Here is a 19,453-nt window from a genome sequence, read left to right as displayed (position 1 = left end):
TTTATATATAGTAGTGTGTATATGTCAATCGCAATCTCCCTTTTTATTCCCCCTCCATAGTTCTAGTTCTATAGTTTTATAGCACATGGTAGGCATCCCACTAGACAGACCTCTCAGTAATTCCTGAAGTGAGGGGTCCAGAGCTGGATCTGAGGGGCCAGGCTGCTATCTGAGCTGTTCCCAACTGGCCCGCCCTTTCTGAGCCCCCAGGAGAGGTTGAATGGAGAAGCACGTTGTTGCTAAGAAACCTTTCAGCGTTACCTCTAGAGAGGGGACTTGGCAAGAGGAGTAGCGGGGCGGAAATAATAGGTGGCTGGATGGCTTCAAAGACCCAGGCTGCAGGAGCACTGGCTCTGGAGTCAGGCAGGAGCCCCACCCCATTCCTCCCGCCAAGACTGAGCAAGATGACACCACCTCGTGGGACTTCCCAGGCGGTCCAGTGGTTAAGACTCTGTGCTCCCAATGCAGGGAGCACGGGTTCAATCCCTGGTATGCAGGGAGCACGGGTTCAATCCCTGGTCGGGGAACTAAGATCCTGCATGCCACACAGGCGTGGCCAAAAGAAAAAAAAAAAAGATGACACCCCCTCAGACCTGGATCCAAACCCAGATCCCCCATTTACTTGAGATGTGAACTGGCCGCTCTGAGCCATATGTCAGTTGGGAAGGGTAATGAATGAATGGACACAAAGCACCTAACATAGAGTACGTTTTTTCAATTCTTGGGAGTTGAAAATGAAACAAAACAAAAACAGCCATGTGTAGCAGCCTGAGTTGAGAGGTGTTTGAGCCTCATGTTTAATATCTGGTTGCGGGATTTAGGAGTCCTGACAGGTTCTGTCGGGGTGCATCTCAAATGACAGACCCCAAAGTGATGCTTTATAGACTTTTTTTTTTTTATTTTTTTAAAAATTAATTAATTAATTTATTTATGGCTGTGTTAGGTCTTCATTTCTGTGCGAGGGCTTTCTCTAGTTGTGGCAAGCGGGGGCCACTCTTCATCGCGGTGCGCGGGCCTCTCACTATCGCGGCCTCTCGTTGCGGAGCACAGGCTCCAGACGCGCAGGCTCAGCAATTGCGGCTCACGGGCCCAGCTGCTCCGTGGCATGTGGGATCTTCCCAGACCAGGGCTCGAACCCGTGTACCCTGCATTGGCAGGCAGACTCTCAACCACTGCGCCACCAGGGAAGCCCTTTAAAGACTTTTGAGTCCCTTACTTTATCTTCACGGCCATCCCATGAGGTAAACATTGACTATAAGGTGCAGATAGGTGAAACTAGGGCTTTGAAAGACCCCTACCTTGCTAGAGACACCACAGTGAACCCCCAACTCACCCCCAAGGTCACTGTTCTAGGCAGGGCATTTTCCACTGTCCAGAGTGGCCTGAAACACAAATGGATGTTAGGGCAGGGCATTTCCTAACAAGTCCTGTCTCAGAGTCAGCAACAGCCTTCCCCAAACCAGAGAGAGTGGGTGCTTCCTGGGCCAGCTCTATCCCACACTGAGTAGTCTGGAGGCTTCCTTTGAGCCCTGCTCAGGGAAATGCCCATGTCTGCTGGTCTGGTGACATCCAAAACATCCAGGCTGTAAAGAAAAAAATATTGCCTGCCATTCCAGCTCTACAAGGATCAAGCCGCTAGCCACTGCAGTGGCCCACAACAGTGCAACCTCTGGGGAATTCAGGATGGAGACAAACAGGAAACATTCTGTGCTTTGGATATACAGGCCCCTAAACAGTTAAGATGCATATCTAAGGAAAATTTTCAAATGACCCCAAATTCTTGCATCTTTCCATACATAGAAAAATGCTAAAATCATTAACTTAAGATGTCTGTTCTTTGTAATTATCAGTAATCTTCTGATGCTTGACTACATGTTTTTCCCAGCGAAAAAGATCATATACATCCTGGATTGTACCTTACCTCTTTGAGTGGTTCCTCGGAGGTACCTGAGAGACTGTCTCTGGGGCTGTGGTCCTCAGTAAGGTCTCGAAATACAACTTAACTCACAACTTTTACATTGCGCATTTTTCTTTCAGGTAGACAAGACCATGGCAGCCTTTGTGTAAGTGACAAGATTGGAACTTAGTTTGGCAGGAATTGGAGTCAGACAGACATGGGTTCCAGACCTGGCTTTACCACCAGCCGGCTTTGTGACCTGGAGCTTAACTTCCTAGCTGTAGGTTTCTCACAAGTAAAATGGGATTGAATGATTCTTTAGGTCCAAGGGTTGGAGGGAGGGCCCAGTGAGATTAAGTTTCTAAAACTGCTTTAGAAAAAGGCCCCAGCTATGCAAATGTGAGGTGCTCTAATCACTGTTGTAAAATATCCTGTGGGAGGTTAATCCTTCTAGGAGTGGAGAACTGGTCAAGAGACTGTCCATTTGATTCAGCAAATATACCAGGAGGGTGTGCTCTGAGCAAGTCCCCCTGTGAGGCACCACTAGGGTCACAGAAAATTCCAGACTCTCAGCTGAAAACTTGCCGCTTATTAATTTTACTTATATCTTGTTAACTTCAGGTGAGGATGTGAGGTGTTTGTCAGGAAAGCTTGAGCAGCTTCAATATCAAAACCAATCAACTTTCATTTGTTTATTTAACAAATATATATTGGGTGGTAACCGAGGTGCCGGGCATGGGGAAGACAGGACAGTGCGTCCTGGACATACTTTACTTTCCATCACCAAGTAGAAGATGAAAAACAGAAACAAAAGGGGGAGAGGAAGGAGGAAAACTTTCCGGAGCTGGCTGAAGAGGTAAAATCATTGAGCAGAAGAGGAAAAAAAGGAACTGTGCAACATCACGGCTCAGTTCATGGGTGAAACATACATTTTTAGTGGTTTCAAGAGGATTTCCTCATGGAAAACGTATTTCAGTAAGGGGCCTTTGGGCAACAGAACGAATGATTTTCTTAATAGCATTGTTTGTTTTTTCCCCAACATTTTATGATGAGATGAGGGGGAAATTTTCAAACAGAGAAAAATCCAAAGAAGGGGAACACTCACATATCCACTTCCTAGAGTCTACAGTTAATATTTCACTGTATTAGTTGCAGCTTTGTTTTTTTCAAGAGGAAGTTTCTGGTAGGGCTGTTTCAAGGATCAGCTCTTCCTGAGTATATCATTACCGTGTCTTCCCTAGGACAGAAGGCTGGGATGGGGGTGTGGCAGGAAGAGGGGGATTTTAGGCTGGGAATGTAGTTCTTTGGGAACCAGACTGGATGGGGGTGGGGGAACTAAAAAGGAAAAACAAAAAAGCTCCCGGAACCCAGTTCCGCTGCCCTGGCTCTTACTGTGTGGTCTCAGCCAGTTAACCGGAGGACCAGAGTCTCGTGGCTGCTCTTGGCTGGAAGGTCTAAGGGATCATCTTTCTCTGCTCTAGACTTGTCTTCCTTCTGCAAAGGGTAGAGAAAGGCAGCGATGGCGGCCCTGGCGTCCGCCCGGGGCACAGGAAAACAACTAAGAATCCCTAGAACAGCTAAGCCGAGGGCACCCTGAATTCTGCCCCTTGGCAGCCGACCCCTCCGGCTCTCGACGCTCCTCCGGGTGCCGCATCCGGAGCGCCCGGGAGGTAGCAGCCGGCGGGCCGAGGCGAGGGTGCCGTCCTGCGGCAGCCGCAGGCCTTTGCCCGGCCCAGCCCGGCTGAGTGGGCTCGGGGAGGGACCAGCTTCTGTGCTCCTCCCCAGGCCTGCCCGGACCCGGCTCGGCGCGCCCCGGCGTGCGCCCTTTGCATAAAGCCCTCCTCCCCGGCCAAGGTAGAGGAAGTTGGGCTCCCGCCTGGATGGGCGGGAGGGAGCCCAGCTCCTGTTGTTTTCCGTCAGCGGGAGTGGGTGGCGGGCGCAGGGGGCGGGGTGCGCCCTCCCACCGCGGGCCGGGCGCTCGGGAGAGAGAATCGCGCTCGGAGTGCAGCGCAGCTCCCAGCCCCTGACATCGGGCTCACCCCAAGCATCTTTCCTGGGGGTTGCGGAAAGTGGAGCTACTCTGTCGTTCCGAGGACCTGGGAGGAGCACTCAGTACCACCCCAGGGGCCGGAGTCCTTGGGGGCGCACACCCAGCCAAGCCGGAGCCTGCGTTTCCCGAGGGGCCCCTGCCCGCATCTGGGGCGAGATGGCCGCAGGCGTCCGGGCGTCCGATCCCCGGGTCTTCGTCTGCCTCGGGGCGCTGCTGGCCCACTGGGTCGCCGCAGGTAAGGGGCTGCGATCTGGAGGGAAAAGTTGAGTTTTGCCAGTCAACGGTGGGGAGGGAGAGTCGGGGACCGAATTCCCTCCGACTCCGCCGGATCCAGTTGTGCCGCGGCCCCGAAGTCGCCCCGGGAGGATCTTGAGTTTCCTGCTCGCAGCTCCGCTTTTTGCAGGAAGGAATTTTCCCGGACGCTTGATAGAAGGCAAGACATCCCCACCCTTGGAGTGGGCAGCCGGCGAGGCTCAAGACGCCTGCGGAGAGGTGATGGGAAAATTGGGGAAATCGAAGATGGGAGTTTTGAAGATGGGAAAATTGAAGAGGAGTACAATGTTTATTTTTATTTTTTTTAAGCGTCGGATGTAAATTTGCGTTCTGGTTTTACGTGCTGCGATGGTTCTCAAACTCGAGGCTCCTTTATTTTCCTCTCCTCCCTCTGCCCAAGGTTGAACTTGCACCTGTAAGCTGTGGATTTCCCTACACAGTCCTGCAAGCCGACCTGTGTGGACTATCGCAAAGTTGTGCTTTTCTCCTTCACTTAAAAAACAAAACAAAACACAACTTTTACTTTGAAATAATTTCAGACTTACAGATAACTTCCCTTACACTTGACATCGCCTCTTACACTTGACATGATTGGCGAAAGGTCTTAAATGGTTCATCTCTGCTCTGCCTTGTAACAATAAAGAATAGAGCGTCGCTTACAAAAACATATAGAATTTTAAAAAGATTGAAAAATTACTTTTGAATTTAATTCACCTGCGAATGCATGTGAGAGGACTCGGGTTGAGGGAAAGGAGATGCAGTTTGCCAGAATACTTGCAGAGTCCTATTTTTAGGGTTACCCAGTCCAGCACACCCAGCTGATGATCTCTTGTAGGTTCCTAGAGGAATTGCCCGCCCTACTCCGAGCTTCCTAGCAGAAAGTGCCAAAACTTCCTAATTGTGAGGCTCTCCCATGTTTTTATTTTGCTTTGTTTTTAGCAATTATTTAAAAATAGTAAAATTTCTCATGAGCTAGATTTCTCGTTTAGGTGGAAAACTCCGAGGATCTGGCAGCACAGGGCCTGCTTTCCCACGTGGAACTGAGCAGTGGTTACCCATTTTCATCTAGGGCAGGTGACTTCAAACTGGTTCCCCCTCTCCCTGCTGCAGTACTTACCCCTGGCCCACTGCAGTCATGGACATGACCTGCTGGCCCCTGCAGGCATATACTTAGTGGTCACTGTGCTGTGAGGAGGAGAAGCGGACACACGGTCTCCAATTGGCCGACCCTGAAAGTTAAAGGTGATTGTGTATTCCCTTTTCCCCAGCTGTGTGCAGTGTTTACCCCACTGTGAATATCAAGGGCCTGGGGACATCAGAACCCTGAGCTGAAATCTTTGTACTGGAATGAACTGGCTGCAGCTCACCTCGAAGGGACGCTTCCTCCGCTGCCACGCCCAGTTGTTTTGATGCCCAGGCCAAGTTCACCTTTGTGTACAGTGCCAGGGGGCTTGCCTCGCTTGATGTATTTTTGGTTTTTTATTTATTTTATTTTTTATTTTTTAAACTTTTATTATTTTTTAATTAATTTTTATTGGAGTATAGTTGCTTTACAATGTTGTGTTAGTTTCTGCTGTACAGCAAAGTGAATCAGCTATCAGTGGATACACGTATCCACTCTTTTTTAGATTTCCTTCCCATTTAGGTCACCACAGATCATTGAGTAGAGATCCCTGTACTATACCTTTGTATTTTTGTTCTTTGTTTTTCAAGTGGGAAGTTGTCTGGGGTGAAAATATTGTCCTTCTCCTTTCACTTAACTCTGGACAATGTTCATGCCTCCACTGTCACCTCAGGTTGTAAACCTGGGGTCATTCTTGGGGAAATGTTGGTAGGAAAAAAAATAAATGTTTGGGTACAATGTCAACTCTGTAAATGATAATATGAAGGCAGCACTGGGAAATGGTTGTTTCTGTTGCTCCTTCCTTTGGTCCGTATTCTGAATTTAAGGTTGGGGGACCTTCGGGGACCCTCTGGACACCTGGTGGACGACTTCTAGTAACACAAACTGTTACTGCGTCTCATTGTCTCACCCTTCTAGTTGGGAGACCAGAGTAAATTCCTGTGACCTGGAGCATTGAAGACCTGAATGGCAGTCCCAGCTCTCACAATGGCTTGTGTGGGACCTTAAGTAAATCACTTAATCTTTCTGAACCTCAATTTTCTCAACTGTAAAATGAGGGGGTTTAGGATGATCAAGCATGGAACTAGTGCACCCTCAGGGACCACTCATTCCTTGTCCATGTCAGACATCACTAATTGATGACTGTAATTCTTCTCCACTGAGCCCTGACTCAGCCTGCCCTCACCTTTAACCCAGCCCTCAAGACTGAAGGATCTCTAAGGTCACTTTCAGTGGTTAAAAAGAATGGAGTGAGCAAAGCCAGGAGGAGAAGTGAAATGCCTTAAAATGGTGTATTTTGTGGTTATGTCATTCTACTCCTTGGAGAAGACAATGTTAGCTCAAGTTCCAAGACTAAAGTTTCGCCAGGGCTTTTCCAAGTCTTTTTTATTCCTTTGCCAAGGAGCCGGGGAAAGGTCTGCAGATCTCGTGAACACATGTTGCATCTGTAATTCTCCCGTACTTCTCTCCTCAGTGGGGATTGCCACTGAGAACTTGGGTTCCCAGGCCTAATTGTTTAAAAATAATTCTCACTTGCTTTTTTTTTTTTTAATTAATTAATTAATTTATTTATTTATTTTTGGCTGTGTTGGGTCTTCCTTTCTGTGCGAGGGCTTTCTCTAGTTGCAGAGAGCGGGGGCCACTCTTCATCGCGGTGCGCGGGCCTCTCACTATCGCGGCCTCTCTTGTTGCGGAGCACAGGCTCCAGACGCACAGGCTCAGTAGTTGTGGCTCACGGGCCCAGTTGCTCCGCGGCATGTGGGATCTTCCCAGACCAGGGCTCGAACCCGTGTCCCCTGCATTGGCAGGCAGATTCTCAACCACTGCGCCACCAGGGAAGCCCCTCTCACTTGCTTTTTAAAGTGATTGTTCAGAAGAGTTTCTTGCTGTTTCAGAATCTCTAGCATTAGGTGACATTTTCTGCCTTCCAACAAGTGGCTTAGAATTTTTTTTTTTTCATCTTGCCCTGGCTTTGGGGAATGGTGTGGCCAAAATGGGGAGAGAGTCAGAACGTCCTGTGGCTCCAGGCTGACTGATCTTTCAGAGGGAGCCCCTTCTAACCAGACAAAAGGCCAAATACAGATAACTGTTACTCTTTCTTTTATAAAAGGGAAGGCATTCCAAAGGCAGGTAGCAGTTAATTTTTTTATAACAACCTAATTGAGATATAATTTATATACCATACACTTCACCCTTTTAAACTGTACAATTCAGTGGCGTTTAGTATATTCACAAGATTATGCAAGCATTACCACTAATTCCAAAACACTAACTCATCACCACAAAGAGAAGCCCACTACTTAAGTATTAACAGTCACTCGTCACTACCCGCCCCCATCCCCAGACAAGCCACTTCCCCAGCCCTAGACAATAGCTAATCTACTTTCTATCTCCATAGATTTGCCTATTTAGGCATTTCATATAAGTGGAATCATACAATATGTTGTCTTTTATGACTGCCTTCTTTCACTTAGCATAGTGTTTTCAAGATTCATCCATGCTGTAGCATTTGGCGTTTTTATAGCCTAATAATATTCCTGTTGTATGGATATACCACATTTTATTTATCCATCCATCAGCTGATGGGCATTTGGGTTGTTTCCACCTTTTGGCTGTTATGAATAACTGTGAGCATGCATGTACAAGTTTTTGTGTAGATACGTTTTCATTTCTCTTGGATATACACCTAGGAGTGGAATTGCTGAGTCATATGATAATTTTAACCTTGTGAGGAAATGCCAAACTCTTTACCAGTGTAGCTGCACCATTTAAGAATCCTATTAACAATGTATAATGGTTCCAGTTTCTCCACATCTTTGTCAACACTTGTTATTGTCTTTGATTTTAGCCATTCTAGTGGGTGTGAAGTGTTAGGTATCTTACCGTGGTTTTGATTTGCCTTTCCCTAGTGACTAATGATGAGCATCTTTTCATGTGCTTATTGGCCTTTTGTCTATCTTTTAGAGAAATGTCTATTCAAATCCTTTGCCCATTTTTAAAATGTATTATTTGTCTTCTTATTGTTGAGTTGTGAGAGTTCTTTATATATTCTGGATACAAATCCCTTCTCAGATGTGATTTGCAAATATTTTCTCCCAGTCTGTGGGTTGTCTTTTCACTTTTTTTTTTTGTATCCACCCTGTGATTATTGGGATGGTTTCCCATTCATCTTGATTCAGGGTGCTTTTTTTTTTTTTTTTAATTAATTAATTAATTTTTAACATCTTTATTGGAGTATAATTGCTTTACAATGGTGTGTTAGTTTCTGCTTTATAACAAAGTGAATCAGCTATACATATACATATATCCCTATATCTCCTCCCTCAGGGCGCTTTTAATACTGCTTCCATCTAACGGAGCATCCTTCTGTAAGCCTTGCTTTTCCTCCTGTAGGCTGGCAGAGGACAGTGGAGCAGCTAACACACAAAACTACTGTTTGTGCATGGCTAAAGATGGTGGTGACTTTATAGCATCCTGGACATTTCACATCCATGAAGTAAGAACTGGGGCTCTGCACCAGGCGCTTCTTCTTGTGTTTCTTCTTCTCCTCTTCCAGAGAGGGATGAAGGAGATCCTTTGCAAGAGGCATGTTCTCGTGGGTAGATCGTCACCGCTGGAAAGGTCTTTTCACTTTCTTGATGGTGTCCTTTGCAGCACAAAAGTTTTAATTTTGATGAAGTCCAGTTGATCTATTTTTCTTTCGTCACTTTACTTTTGGTATCATATCCAAGAAAACATCGCTTAACCCAAAATCACAAAGACTTATTCTTTTGGGGTTTTTTTCTAAGCAGTTTATAGTTTTAGCTCTTACATATAGATCTATGGTCTATTTTGAGTTAATTTTTTTTTTTTTTTGACCTTGCCGCTCGGCTTGCGGGATCTTAGTTCCCTGACCAGGGATTGAACCTGGGCCATGGCAGTGAAAGCGCTGAGTCCTAACCACTGGACCGCCAGGGAGCTCCTGATTTTGAGTTAATTTTTGTATATGATGTGAGGTAACGGATCCAACTTCATTCTTTTGCATGTGGAAATCCGATTGTCCCAAGACCATTGTTGAAGGCAGTTTATTTTGTAATGAAATATCATCTTTCACAGAACCCCAATATATTCACATACTTTGAAAACTTCTGATGTGGTGGGAAAAGAACTGAATGGAGAAATCTAGACTGTAGTCGCATGCTGCTCCCTTCTCATCGTAGGACTTTGGTCCAGCCCACTTCCCTTCTTTGCATCACACTTTTCTCATCTATTGAATGTGACAGCATGAGTAAGAGACCTCTAACAGGTTCTGCCCATTATTCCTGTGCCTGTGGCCTCTTTGTATTTGGGCACTGGTTGTGGAGGGGGCTGGAAAATTGTGACACTTCTCAGCAAAACTGGCTGCATTCGCTTCTGTTTACCTGGTGGCAGTCTTATGCCAAATCAATTGCCTTAGCATTTGTCAGTCTTTTTTTTTTTAATTTTTAAAAAACGTTTATTTATTTATTCAGCTGTGCCAGGTCTTAGTTGCAGCACTCGGGATCTTTTAGTTGTGGAATGTAGGATCTAGTTCCCTGATCAGGGATCAAACCCAGGCTCCCTACACTGGGAGCGGGTGTCTTTAACTGCTGGACCACCAGGGAAGTCCCAGTATTTGTCAGTCTTGAATGAGCATCAGAATCACCTGGAGGGCTTGTTAAAATGCAAAGTTCTACCTTCCACCCCCACCGCTGGTTTGTTTCTGATTTAGATGTTCTGGGTGGGACCTGATAATCTGCATTTCTAACAGTGCTGCTGCTGATCTGGGCTTTTCCTTCTGCCTGGGAACCCCAGCTTCACCTTTACCTGGCTAATTCTCTCCTGTCCTTCAGATCTCAGTATGGCTTCCTGGAGGAAGCTTCCCTGACAAAAACCGCAGCTGGACTTAGGAGCCCCTTCTCTGAGCCGCTGTTGTGTTATTTATCACACTGCATTGTAATTGCCAGTTTACTGTCTGTTTTCTCCACTAGACTGTGAGATCCTGGTGGTCTCTGTTTTGCCCACCATTAGCTCCCCAGTGCCTGGCACAGAGCATGCCCCAAAGTCCCCACCGTGAGCTTGTTCTTGCCTGGAGCTGCCGAGAGGTCTTGCACTGGACTCGAGATGGAGAGAGACAGAGAGAGCAGCAGGAAAGAGGGAACAAAGCCAAAGCCCTCTTCCTTCCCCTCTTCTGGATTGCTAGGCAAATAAAACCACTGGGGTCCTATATCAGTTAGTTATTACCACAACAATGCTGCATAACAAACAATGACAAAATGGCAATAAGTGCTTATTGCTCAAGGGTCTGGCATGGTTGGTCAGTTGGCTCTGCTGATCTTGCCTGGGCTCACTCGCATGTCTGGGCATCCAATGAGTGGCTGAAGACTGATCTAGAATGGCCACAGCTGGGAGGAATGAGACAACTGGGGACTGCACCATATAGCTTTCATCCTCCCCCTGGCACCTAAGCTAGGCATGTCCTTCTCAGGGTGGTGGCAGAAGGTGAGAGTGAGCAAGCCCAATTACACCAGTGCTTTTTAAGCCTCTGCTTGAACCACATTTGCTAACACCCCACAGACCAGAGCAAGTCACATGGCCCTGCCAGAGTCAGAGTGGGAGGGCACCACAGAGTGACATCGTGAAGGCCATGGACAGTGGGGAGGGGGTTATTAGGGCTGTTTGCAACTGTGATCCACCACAAGTTCATTACTGTCAGGTACTGGCCAATTATCCCGACAGGGTGGGGCTCTGTGTGTTATTGCATCTCAAAAACACATGCCTGATTTTTAAAAAATCTAAATGCAGAGGGACTGTGCAAAAAGGGAGATCAAGAAAGGTGGTAACAGCCTGACCTTTCCTCACTCAGGACTGGAGGCTGTCGTCATTGGAGAAGTTCACGAGAATATCACGCTGCGCTGTGGCAACATCTTGGGACCGAGGGGCCTCATGACCTGGTACCGCAATGACTCGGAGCCTGTCTTCCTCCTGTCCTCCAATTCCAGCCTCCCGCCAGCCCAGCCACGCTTCTCTCTGGTGAATGCCAGCTCCCTGCACATCGAGGCACTGAGCCTGCAGGATGAAGGGAACTACACCTGCTGGGAGGTCCTGAACGAGACTCGGTGGTTCCAGGTGTGGCTGCAAGTGACCAGTAAGTGGTGGGTGGGGACTGAGACTGGCTGGCGTGGCGCTCAGAGCCTGGGACCCGAGGAGGCCTCTGGAGTCAATGGCCTGGGTTTCATTCTGGGCTCTGCTACCTGCAAGCTAAATGACCTCTCATACCTGTTATTTCCTCATCTGTCTAATGGAGATAAAGGGGATTCTTGCCTCATAGAATTGCTGTGAGGAATAGATCCCAGTTTATCTATATAAAGTGCTGTAAATGGCTCCTGGCATATTAGATAGCTTGTTAATATCATCCTCGCTATCAATCTCATTTTATTATGCAACAAAGTCAGAGTATAGCATAATCAAGTCAGGCTGACTGAGTTCCAATCCTAAGGCTAGGTCACCTTGAGTAAGTAAGTAGCTTAATATCTTTGTTTTTCAGTAGCTTTGGTTTTTCTTATTTGTTAATTGGGGACAATGCATTGCATACCTTATCAAGTATATGCTCCTATGCTGCAGTGCTAAATGCAGGGCTTGGTATGAGCTACTGTTACTACTGTCTTTCCTAAATCAGTCTATCATGTCTGTCAATATATATGCATGAATTTAGAGCAAGGGTTGGCAAATCATAACCTGTGGACCATTTCTAGCCTGTTGCTATTTTTATATGGCCTGCAAGTGACAAATTTTTTTTTACATTTTTAATGGTTGAAAAAAATCAAAAGAAGAATGATATTTGTGACATGTAAAAATTATATGAAATTCACATTTTGGTGTCCATAAATAAGGTCTTATTTGAACACAGCAACACTCATTCATTCACATGTTATCTCTGACTGCCTTTAGTGCACAACCTCAGAGCTGAGTGGCTGTGACACTGATTGTATGTCCTGCAGGACCTAAAATATTTACTCTCTGGCCCCTACAGAAAAATTTGTTGGTCCCTGGTTTAGAGGGATATCCACATTCTATACCCAGGGTGTGTCGTTGAGTAGAAATACCCATGTGATCACTATTGCTCCCTGATTTTCTCATCTATAAATTATTAACTCATTCCTTTAGTCAATATGTATTTATTGAGAGCCCAATGCCAGGCACTATTCTAGGCACTGGGCCACAGGAATGGACAGGTCAGAGAAGGTCTCTACCCGTGTGGAGCTGACATCCTAGTAGGAGAAGACAGACAATAAGCAGGTAAACAAATGCATCAGGCAGTATCAGAGTGACAGGTGCTGTGCAGAGAATTGAGATGGGGTGATGCGATTAGATTCTCTGAAACACTTTACATTGGTGGGTCAGAGAGGAGCTTTTGGAAAGAGTGACATTGAAGCTGAATGATACGTAGGAGCCAGTCACATGAAGATAAGAGAGAGGGATCCAGGCAGAAATTGAAGTGCAAGATGGGTTGAACATGGTGCGTGTGTGGATGAGGAGAAGGCTGGTGTGGTGGGAACCTTGAGTGTGAGAGGGCAGGACGTGTGAGACATGGAAGGCAGGGCCAGACCATGTGGGGCCGGGTAAGACTGGTGTTATGGGTTGAATTGTGTCCCCCAGACAGATATGTTGAAATCCTAACCCTTGATACCTGTGAACGTGACCTTATTTGGAAATAGGGTCTTTGCAGATATAATCAACTTAAGATGAGGTCATTAGGGTGGGCACTAATTAAAACTGACTGGTATCCTTATAAGAAGAGGAAAATGCGTGCAGAGACAGAGACACAGGGAGAATGTCGTACCGTGGCAGAAGCAGAGATTGGAGTAATGCAGCTGCAAGCAAAGGAATGCCAAAGATGGACGGCCATAACCAGCAGCCAGGGAAGAGACAAGGAGGGGTTCTCTCCTAGAGCCTTCGGAGGAGTACAGCCCTCCTAGCACCTGATTTCATACTTCTGGCCTCCAGAACAGTGGTCGAATCAATTTCTGTTGTTTTAAGCCATCTGGTTGGACTTACTTTGTTAAGGCAGCCCCAGGACACTAATACACCTGGTCAAAAATTGGGATTTTATTCTGGGTGCAGGAGGAACTCCTGGAGCTGTAAGCAAGCAGGGATGTGGTATCATTTGAATTACACGTGGAGAATGGATGTGTGCGGTCTCAAGAAAGACTGGTAAAATAAGAAACAAGGAAACCAAAAGCAGCTATACTCCAATAAAAATTAATTTTAAAAGAACGTAAAGAAACTAAAAACAAAACAAACAAACAAAAAACCACACAAGGAAGCCAATCGGAGGTATAAGATATCAGTGGCCAGAGTCAGGGTAGCAGCACTGACCTTGGTGAAAATGTACAGGTTCAGAAAATATTTTGGAGGTACACCAGCAAGATTTGCTCGTGGATTAGAAGTGGAGGACGAAGGAAAGAGAGGCTTCAAGGACACGTCTAGATTTTTGGATGGTTTGTACGTTTTCCACCAACTCTTAAGGCTTATGGAATTTGCGAATGCAGTGTTTTTGGGTCTGGAGATGCCGTGGATGAATCGCTGAATGGCCAGGAATGAATGTGGGTGTATCAAAAAATGTCACCCAATTTGCCCCAGTTCTGATTGGTTCGCACTGTGAGCCCATGGGCAGGTGCCAACAGGCCTCCCTCACTCCAGCTGTCAAACGGTAATTAATAATTCCTTCGGGAGAAGCCCTCCTGCAAGGCCACGAAGACGAGCCAGCTCTGCCTCTCTGCAGCCCTTCTAGTCTTCCTGGGCACCCTGGTGGCCAGCACCCCGGGGGGTGAAAACAGCAACGAGGCCCAGGCCCTGCGCCCTGCCTTCTGCCTGGAGTCTCCCGACACGGGTCCCTGCAGGGCCCTGTTCATCAGGTACTTCTACAATGCGAAGTCCAGCCTCTGCGAGACCTTTGCTTACGGCGGGGGCAGAAGGAAGCAGAACAACTTCCTGGATACGGAGGACCTGTGGTGCACCTGTGGTGGCTGCAACAGGGCTCAGGAGAGCCGGGCAACTGTGCTCCCCTGAGATGGCAAAGTCTTAGGAGGCCCCAGGGCTGGGCTGCTGCTGCTTCTGAAAGCTTTGAGCCTCCGCCTCTACTTCCTTCTCAAACCTTCTTCCTCAGCAGGACCCTGCCTCGTTCCTCCCTGCATCCTCACCTTCACACCCCCCTCCGCCGTTACTGCACTCCCTGGAGGGGGCAGCGATGGAATTTCTGGCATCCAGTTCTGAGCGTCAGTGGTGGCAGAGGTTTTTTCAATAAAGAACCCCCTTTCCCCACCAAAAAAAAAAAAAAAAAAATATTCCTTCGGGACTTCCCTGGAGGTCCAGTGGTTAAGACTGAGCTCCCAACGCATGGGGCACGGGTTCGATCCTTGGTCAGGGAACTAAGATCCCGCGTGCTGCACGGTGCGGCCAAAAATAATAATAATTCCTTCATGTCAGTCTTGTCAGTAAGTGTCTTTGCTTTTGACCTCAGAGGAGTAAGGTGGCATTACAACTTTTGGGGCTTTTTTTTTTTTATTATCGCTCTCTCCGATTTATGATGATTTTATCTGACACTGACTTATTAATCATTGGCTAAGTTTATTGGAGGATGGATTAGTTTCATTATTGCCCTGTAGGGAGATAAACGTAAGGTCTTCTTATGATGAAAATGAATTTACATAAAAAAAAAAAATCACTCAACTCAAATGGTGTTTTGAGCTCCGTGAGTTACTGTGGTATGATATGTGTTAAGGAAACTTCTTCATTTGGAAACATAGGGGGTCCCTGACTGGTGCAGGGCTTGCTCGTGAAAACAGGACACGGGCTGTCTTAGTCAGTTTGGGCTGCTATAACAAAAATAGAAGGGACTGGGTAGTTTAACAACAAACATTTATTCCTCACAGTTCTGGAGGCGGGGAAGTCCAAGGTCAAGGTGCCGGCAGATGCGGTGTCTGATGAGGGCCTGCTTTCTGGTTGGCAGATGTGTGTCTTCTCTCCTTGGTGGAGAACAGAGAGGGAGGAAGCAAGCTCTGTGGGGGTCTCTCCTTATAAGGGCACTCATCCCATTCATGAGGGCTCTGCTCTCATGACCTAATCCCCTCCCGAAGGCCCCACCTCCAGATGCCATCACACTGGGGACAGGCTTCAGCATATGAATTTTGGGGGATACAAACGTTCAGTCCATAGCACAGATGTCCTCCGGTTTCACATACACCAGGGCCCTCTGGAACGTCAGGCCTCGTTCCCATTCCACGAGAGACCCCGGGCCAACACCAGACCCTTCTGGGCACCAGGGAGCTCCTTCTTGCTCCTCAGACAGTGGCAGAAGGGGAGGCCTTGGCATCTCAGATTGGAATTCAGCCCTCATTTCTGCATGGAAGGTTTCGGAAAATGGATTAGGCTTGACCCAACCGCTACCTCTGGGAGAGTGGTGGTGTTGCTGAGTGGCTGAGGGCATACGCTCTGAGGCCCAGCTGCCCGGGTTCAAACGCAGGTCTTGCTGGCTGTTGTCTTTGTGACCTTGGGGAAGTCGCTTGAACTCCTCCAACCTTAGTTTTATCATCTGTGAACTCAGGGGTAATGGTGGAAGCTAGGCACAGATTCCCTGCACACATTCATGAGATAAACACGCACAGACTTCAGCATAGAGTTGGGCACACGGTGTATATGCACTTGGTCCATGTTACCTCCGTCAGCTGGTTAAGGAGGATTCTTGTGGGAAAAATGCATCTCAAGTTCCCATCAGTCAGTACATCTGGGCTTTTCGAACAAGACTTGCGTGCCTAGATCTTGCTTTTCCTGTCTTTCTACTGACATGGTTGATAACTTAGTCTCTTAAGGAGAAAAGTTTGGAAATATTCTAACATGGCCTTGGAAGCTAGGGGAAAAAAATCTGAGATGTGGCAAGTTGTTATCTGTACGTGACTTTGTTTTCTTGTTTTGTTTTTAAAAATTTTTTTTTCTTCCAGCTTTATTGAGGTATGATTGACATACAGCACTGTATAAGTTTAAGGTGTACAGCGTAATGACTTGACTTACGTACATCATGAAATGATGACCACAATAAGTTTAGTGAACATCCATTGCCTCATATAGATATAAAATTAAACAGAAAAAAATGTTTTCCTGTGATGAGAACTCTTAAGATTTACTCTCTTAACTTTTATATATGACATACAGCAGTGTTAATTATATTTATCATGTTGTACATTACATCCCTCGTACTTATTTATCTTATAACTGGAAGTTTCTACCTTCATCCAATTTCCCCTCCTCCTACTCTTCACCTCTGATAACCACAAATCTGATCTCTTTTTCTGAGTCTCTTTGTTTGTTTGTTTTTGAAGTATAACGGACCTACAGCATTGTTAGTTCCTGTTACACAACACAGTGATTTGATATTTCTATACTTTTCAAAATGATCACCACAATAACTCTAGTTATGACCTGACTCCATACAGAGATATTACGTAATTATTGACTATATTCCCCGCACTGGACATTTCATACCCATGACTCATTTATTTTGTAACTGAAAGTTTGTACCTCTTAATCTCCCTCACCTTCCTCCCCTCTGGCAACCACCTGTTTGTTCTCTGTATCTATGACTCTGTTTCTGTTTTATGTTTTTTCATTTGTTTTATTTTTTAGATTCCACATATAAGTGAAATCATACACTTATGACTTTCTCCATCTGACTTATTTCACTTAGCATAATATCCTCTAGGTCCTCCATATTGTCACAGATGGCAAGATTTCATTCTTTTTTTATGGCTGAGTAGTATTCCATTGTATATATGTACCACATCTTCTTTATGCATTCATCTGTTGATGGACACTTAAGTTGCTTCCATATCTTGGCTATTGTAAATAATGCTGCAATGAGCATAAGGGTGCATGTATCTTTTCTTTTTTTTTTTTTTGGCTGCGCCACATGGCATGTGGGATCTTAGTTCCCTGACCAGGGATGGAACCCATGACCCCTGCAGTGGAAGCATGGGGTCTTAACCACTGGACCACCAGGGAAGTCTCGTATCTTTTCTAATTAGTGTTTTCGTTTTCTTTGGATAAATACCCAGGAGTGGAATTGCTGGATTGTGTGACAGTTCTATTTTTAATTTTTTGAGGAATCGCCGTACTGTTTTCCATAGTGGCTGCACCAGTTTACATTCCAACACCAACAGTGCACAAGGGTTCCCTTTTCTCCACACCCTCTCCAACACTTGTCATTCGTTGTCTTTTTAGTAATAGCCATTCTGACAGGTGTGAGGTGATATCTCACTGTAGTTTTGATTTGCATTTCCCTGATGATTAGTGATGGTGAACATCTTTTCATGTGTCTGTTGGCCATCTGTATGTCTTCTTTGGAAAAATGTCTATTCAGTTTCTCTGCCCATTTTTTAATCTTTTTTATTTTTTTGATATGGAGGTGTATGCATTAAAGACTTAAATGTAAGACCTGAAACCATAAAACTTCTAGAAGAGAACACAGCCAATATGCTCTTTGATATTGGCCTTAGTACTTTTTTTTTTGGATATGTCTTCTTAGGCAAGGGAAACAAAAGCAAAAATAAACAAATGAGACTACATCAAACTAAAAAGCTTATTGCACAGTGAAAGAAACTGTCAACAAAACAAAAAGGCCAACTACTGAATGGGAGAAGACAGTTGCATATAATATATCTGATAAGGGGTTAATATCCAAGATATACAAAGAACTGTAAGTGACCTTGAATGTGTGAATGGACAGAGATGCTGCAGAAACACGAAGCTGGCTGTATGAGGGCCGAGAGCTTTCTCCCTCCTTACCACCTGGATCTCTGCTTAACCATCAGTGGGCATTTGGTGCCTCTGCCTTCTAGGGAGTGAGGTTTTCTATAGGCCTGGGGTGATACAACCTGTCTGGAATGGGCACTGCAGTGTGATTTTGTTATTCATCTCAGGAGTAAGAACTCTGCACTGTTCCTTGTTAATTTGATGATGCAGTTGAAGAGTTTTACCATTGAGATTGGGACCGCTGCTCCTGAGGGTACAGAAATCCCTTAGTCCAGAGCAGTTCAGGATTGCCACAGCTGTTTATTTCACTGACTTACCTACCCATCTGCTCCTGCCTCCAAGTCAGGTGGATACGAGGTTAGAACCACTGTGTGTTTACCGGCAGAAAGCCTGGAGTGGGTGGAGTGGGTAGCACAGACCTTAACATATTCCAGTAGACTTTGTGCTTCTTTCAAGAGATGATCTCTTAGCCATTGGGGAGCTGAGTGGTACACAATGCCAGACTCTCCCTGTGTCTATTTTTCTTAGGCCCAGCAAGTGTTGAGGGAGCATTTGAGCTGGTTGGCACATGGGCAATGAGGAAGCTGGTTTGTATCAACCTCCGAGAGCCCCTTTGGATCCAGGTGGGGTTTGGAGGATGGGAATGCTCCTGTTTAGCTAGTGACTGGCTGCCACTCCCGACTTCCAGGAAAGGGAGTCTCAGGAAAGCCCCATGTTCCCCAACCAACTGGGCCCATCTGATCTGTACTCGTTCTGTGATGGTGATGGTGTCACTGTGCCCTATCACAACATAAGGTCCTAGGGAAAGGGGATGTTGGGCATACTGAAGAAAGATTGCTGGCCCCGTCAGAAGATGGGATGACCTTTGTCCAAAGATTGATTAACCTGAGTCTTGCCAAGCTCATCTGAAGCAGAGAAGTATGCTTGTAAGAGGCTGAGGACCTCTGGGTTTTGGTCTTCTGGACAGAATCAGTGGTCACTAGGGAGGTGGGGAGGCAATGGGGTTGTTACATTCACCTCTATGTTCCATCTCCTTTTTTTTTTTTTTTTTAATTTGGCTGCGCCACACAGCTTGCAGGATCTTAGTTCCCTGACCAGGGATTGAACCTGCGCCCTCGGCAGTGCAAGCGCAGAGTCCTAACCACTGGACCACCAGGGAATTCCTTATGTTCCATCTCTAAGTGATATCAAAACACTCTGTAAGTTTCCCCAAGGATCTTGTCCCACTGTGGAACAACAGGTACACCCACTGGTTAGCAGAGGCTAGTCAGTACATTCTTAGGTCATTTTCAAATAAAAATGCTGG

General features: G+C 46.1%; 1 protein-coding gene and 1 pseudogene across 4 annotated transcripts in view; one reads left to right on the top strand and one right to left on the bottom strand.

Annotated features, from left to right (window-relative positions):
* Positions 1-545: 545 nt before the first annotated feature.
* VSIG10 (V-set and immunoglobulin domain containing 10) overlaps positions 546-19,453 on the top strand; it is a 39,926-nt gene continuing 21,018 nt past the window's right edge. Inside the window, exons 1-2 of one of the 3 annotated variants that reach the window (XR_014251938.1) lie at positions 547-4,182; positions 11,207-11,488. Coding sequence is in view for 2 of the 3 variants with exons in the window: in XM_082417896.1 (XP_082274022.1) it covers positions 4,104-4,182; positions 11,207-11,488 (361 nt within the window). In the remaining variant the exon portion in view is untranslated. Of the gene's footprint in view, positions 4,183-11,206; positions 11,489-19,453 lie in introns of all 3 variants that reach the window. The other 2 variants (XM_082417896.1, XM_082417897.1) reach the window with 2 other exon arrangements.
* Positions 7,194-11,194, bottom strand: LOC309639958 (small ribosomal subunit protein eS27-like pseudogene; annotated as a pseudogene). Its single transcript has one exon. The product of its transcript is annotated as a small ribosomal subunit protein eS27-like pseudogene (transcript).

The sequence above is a fragment of the Balaenoptera physalus genome (genome assembly GCF_965194825.1).
Source record: "Balaenoptera physalus genome assembly, chromosome: 12".
In the NCBI taxonomy this organism is placed as follows: Eukaryota; Metazoa; Chordata; class Mammalia; order Artiodactyla; family Balaenopteridae; genus Balaenoptera; species Balaenoptera physalus.
The sequence above is the reverse complement of the archived record's forward strand: the minus strand, read 5'-3'. Positions and strand labels throughout refer to the sequence as shown.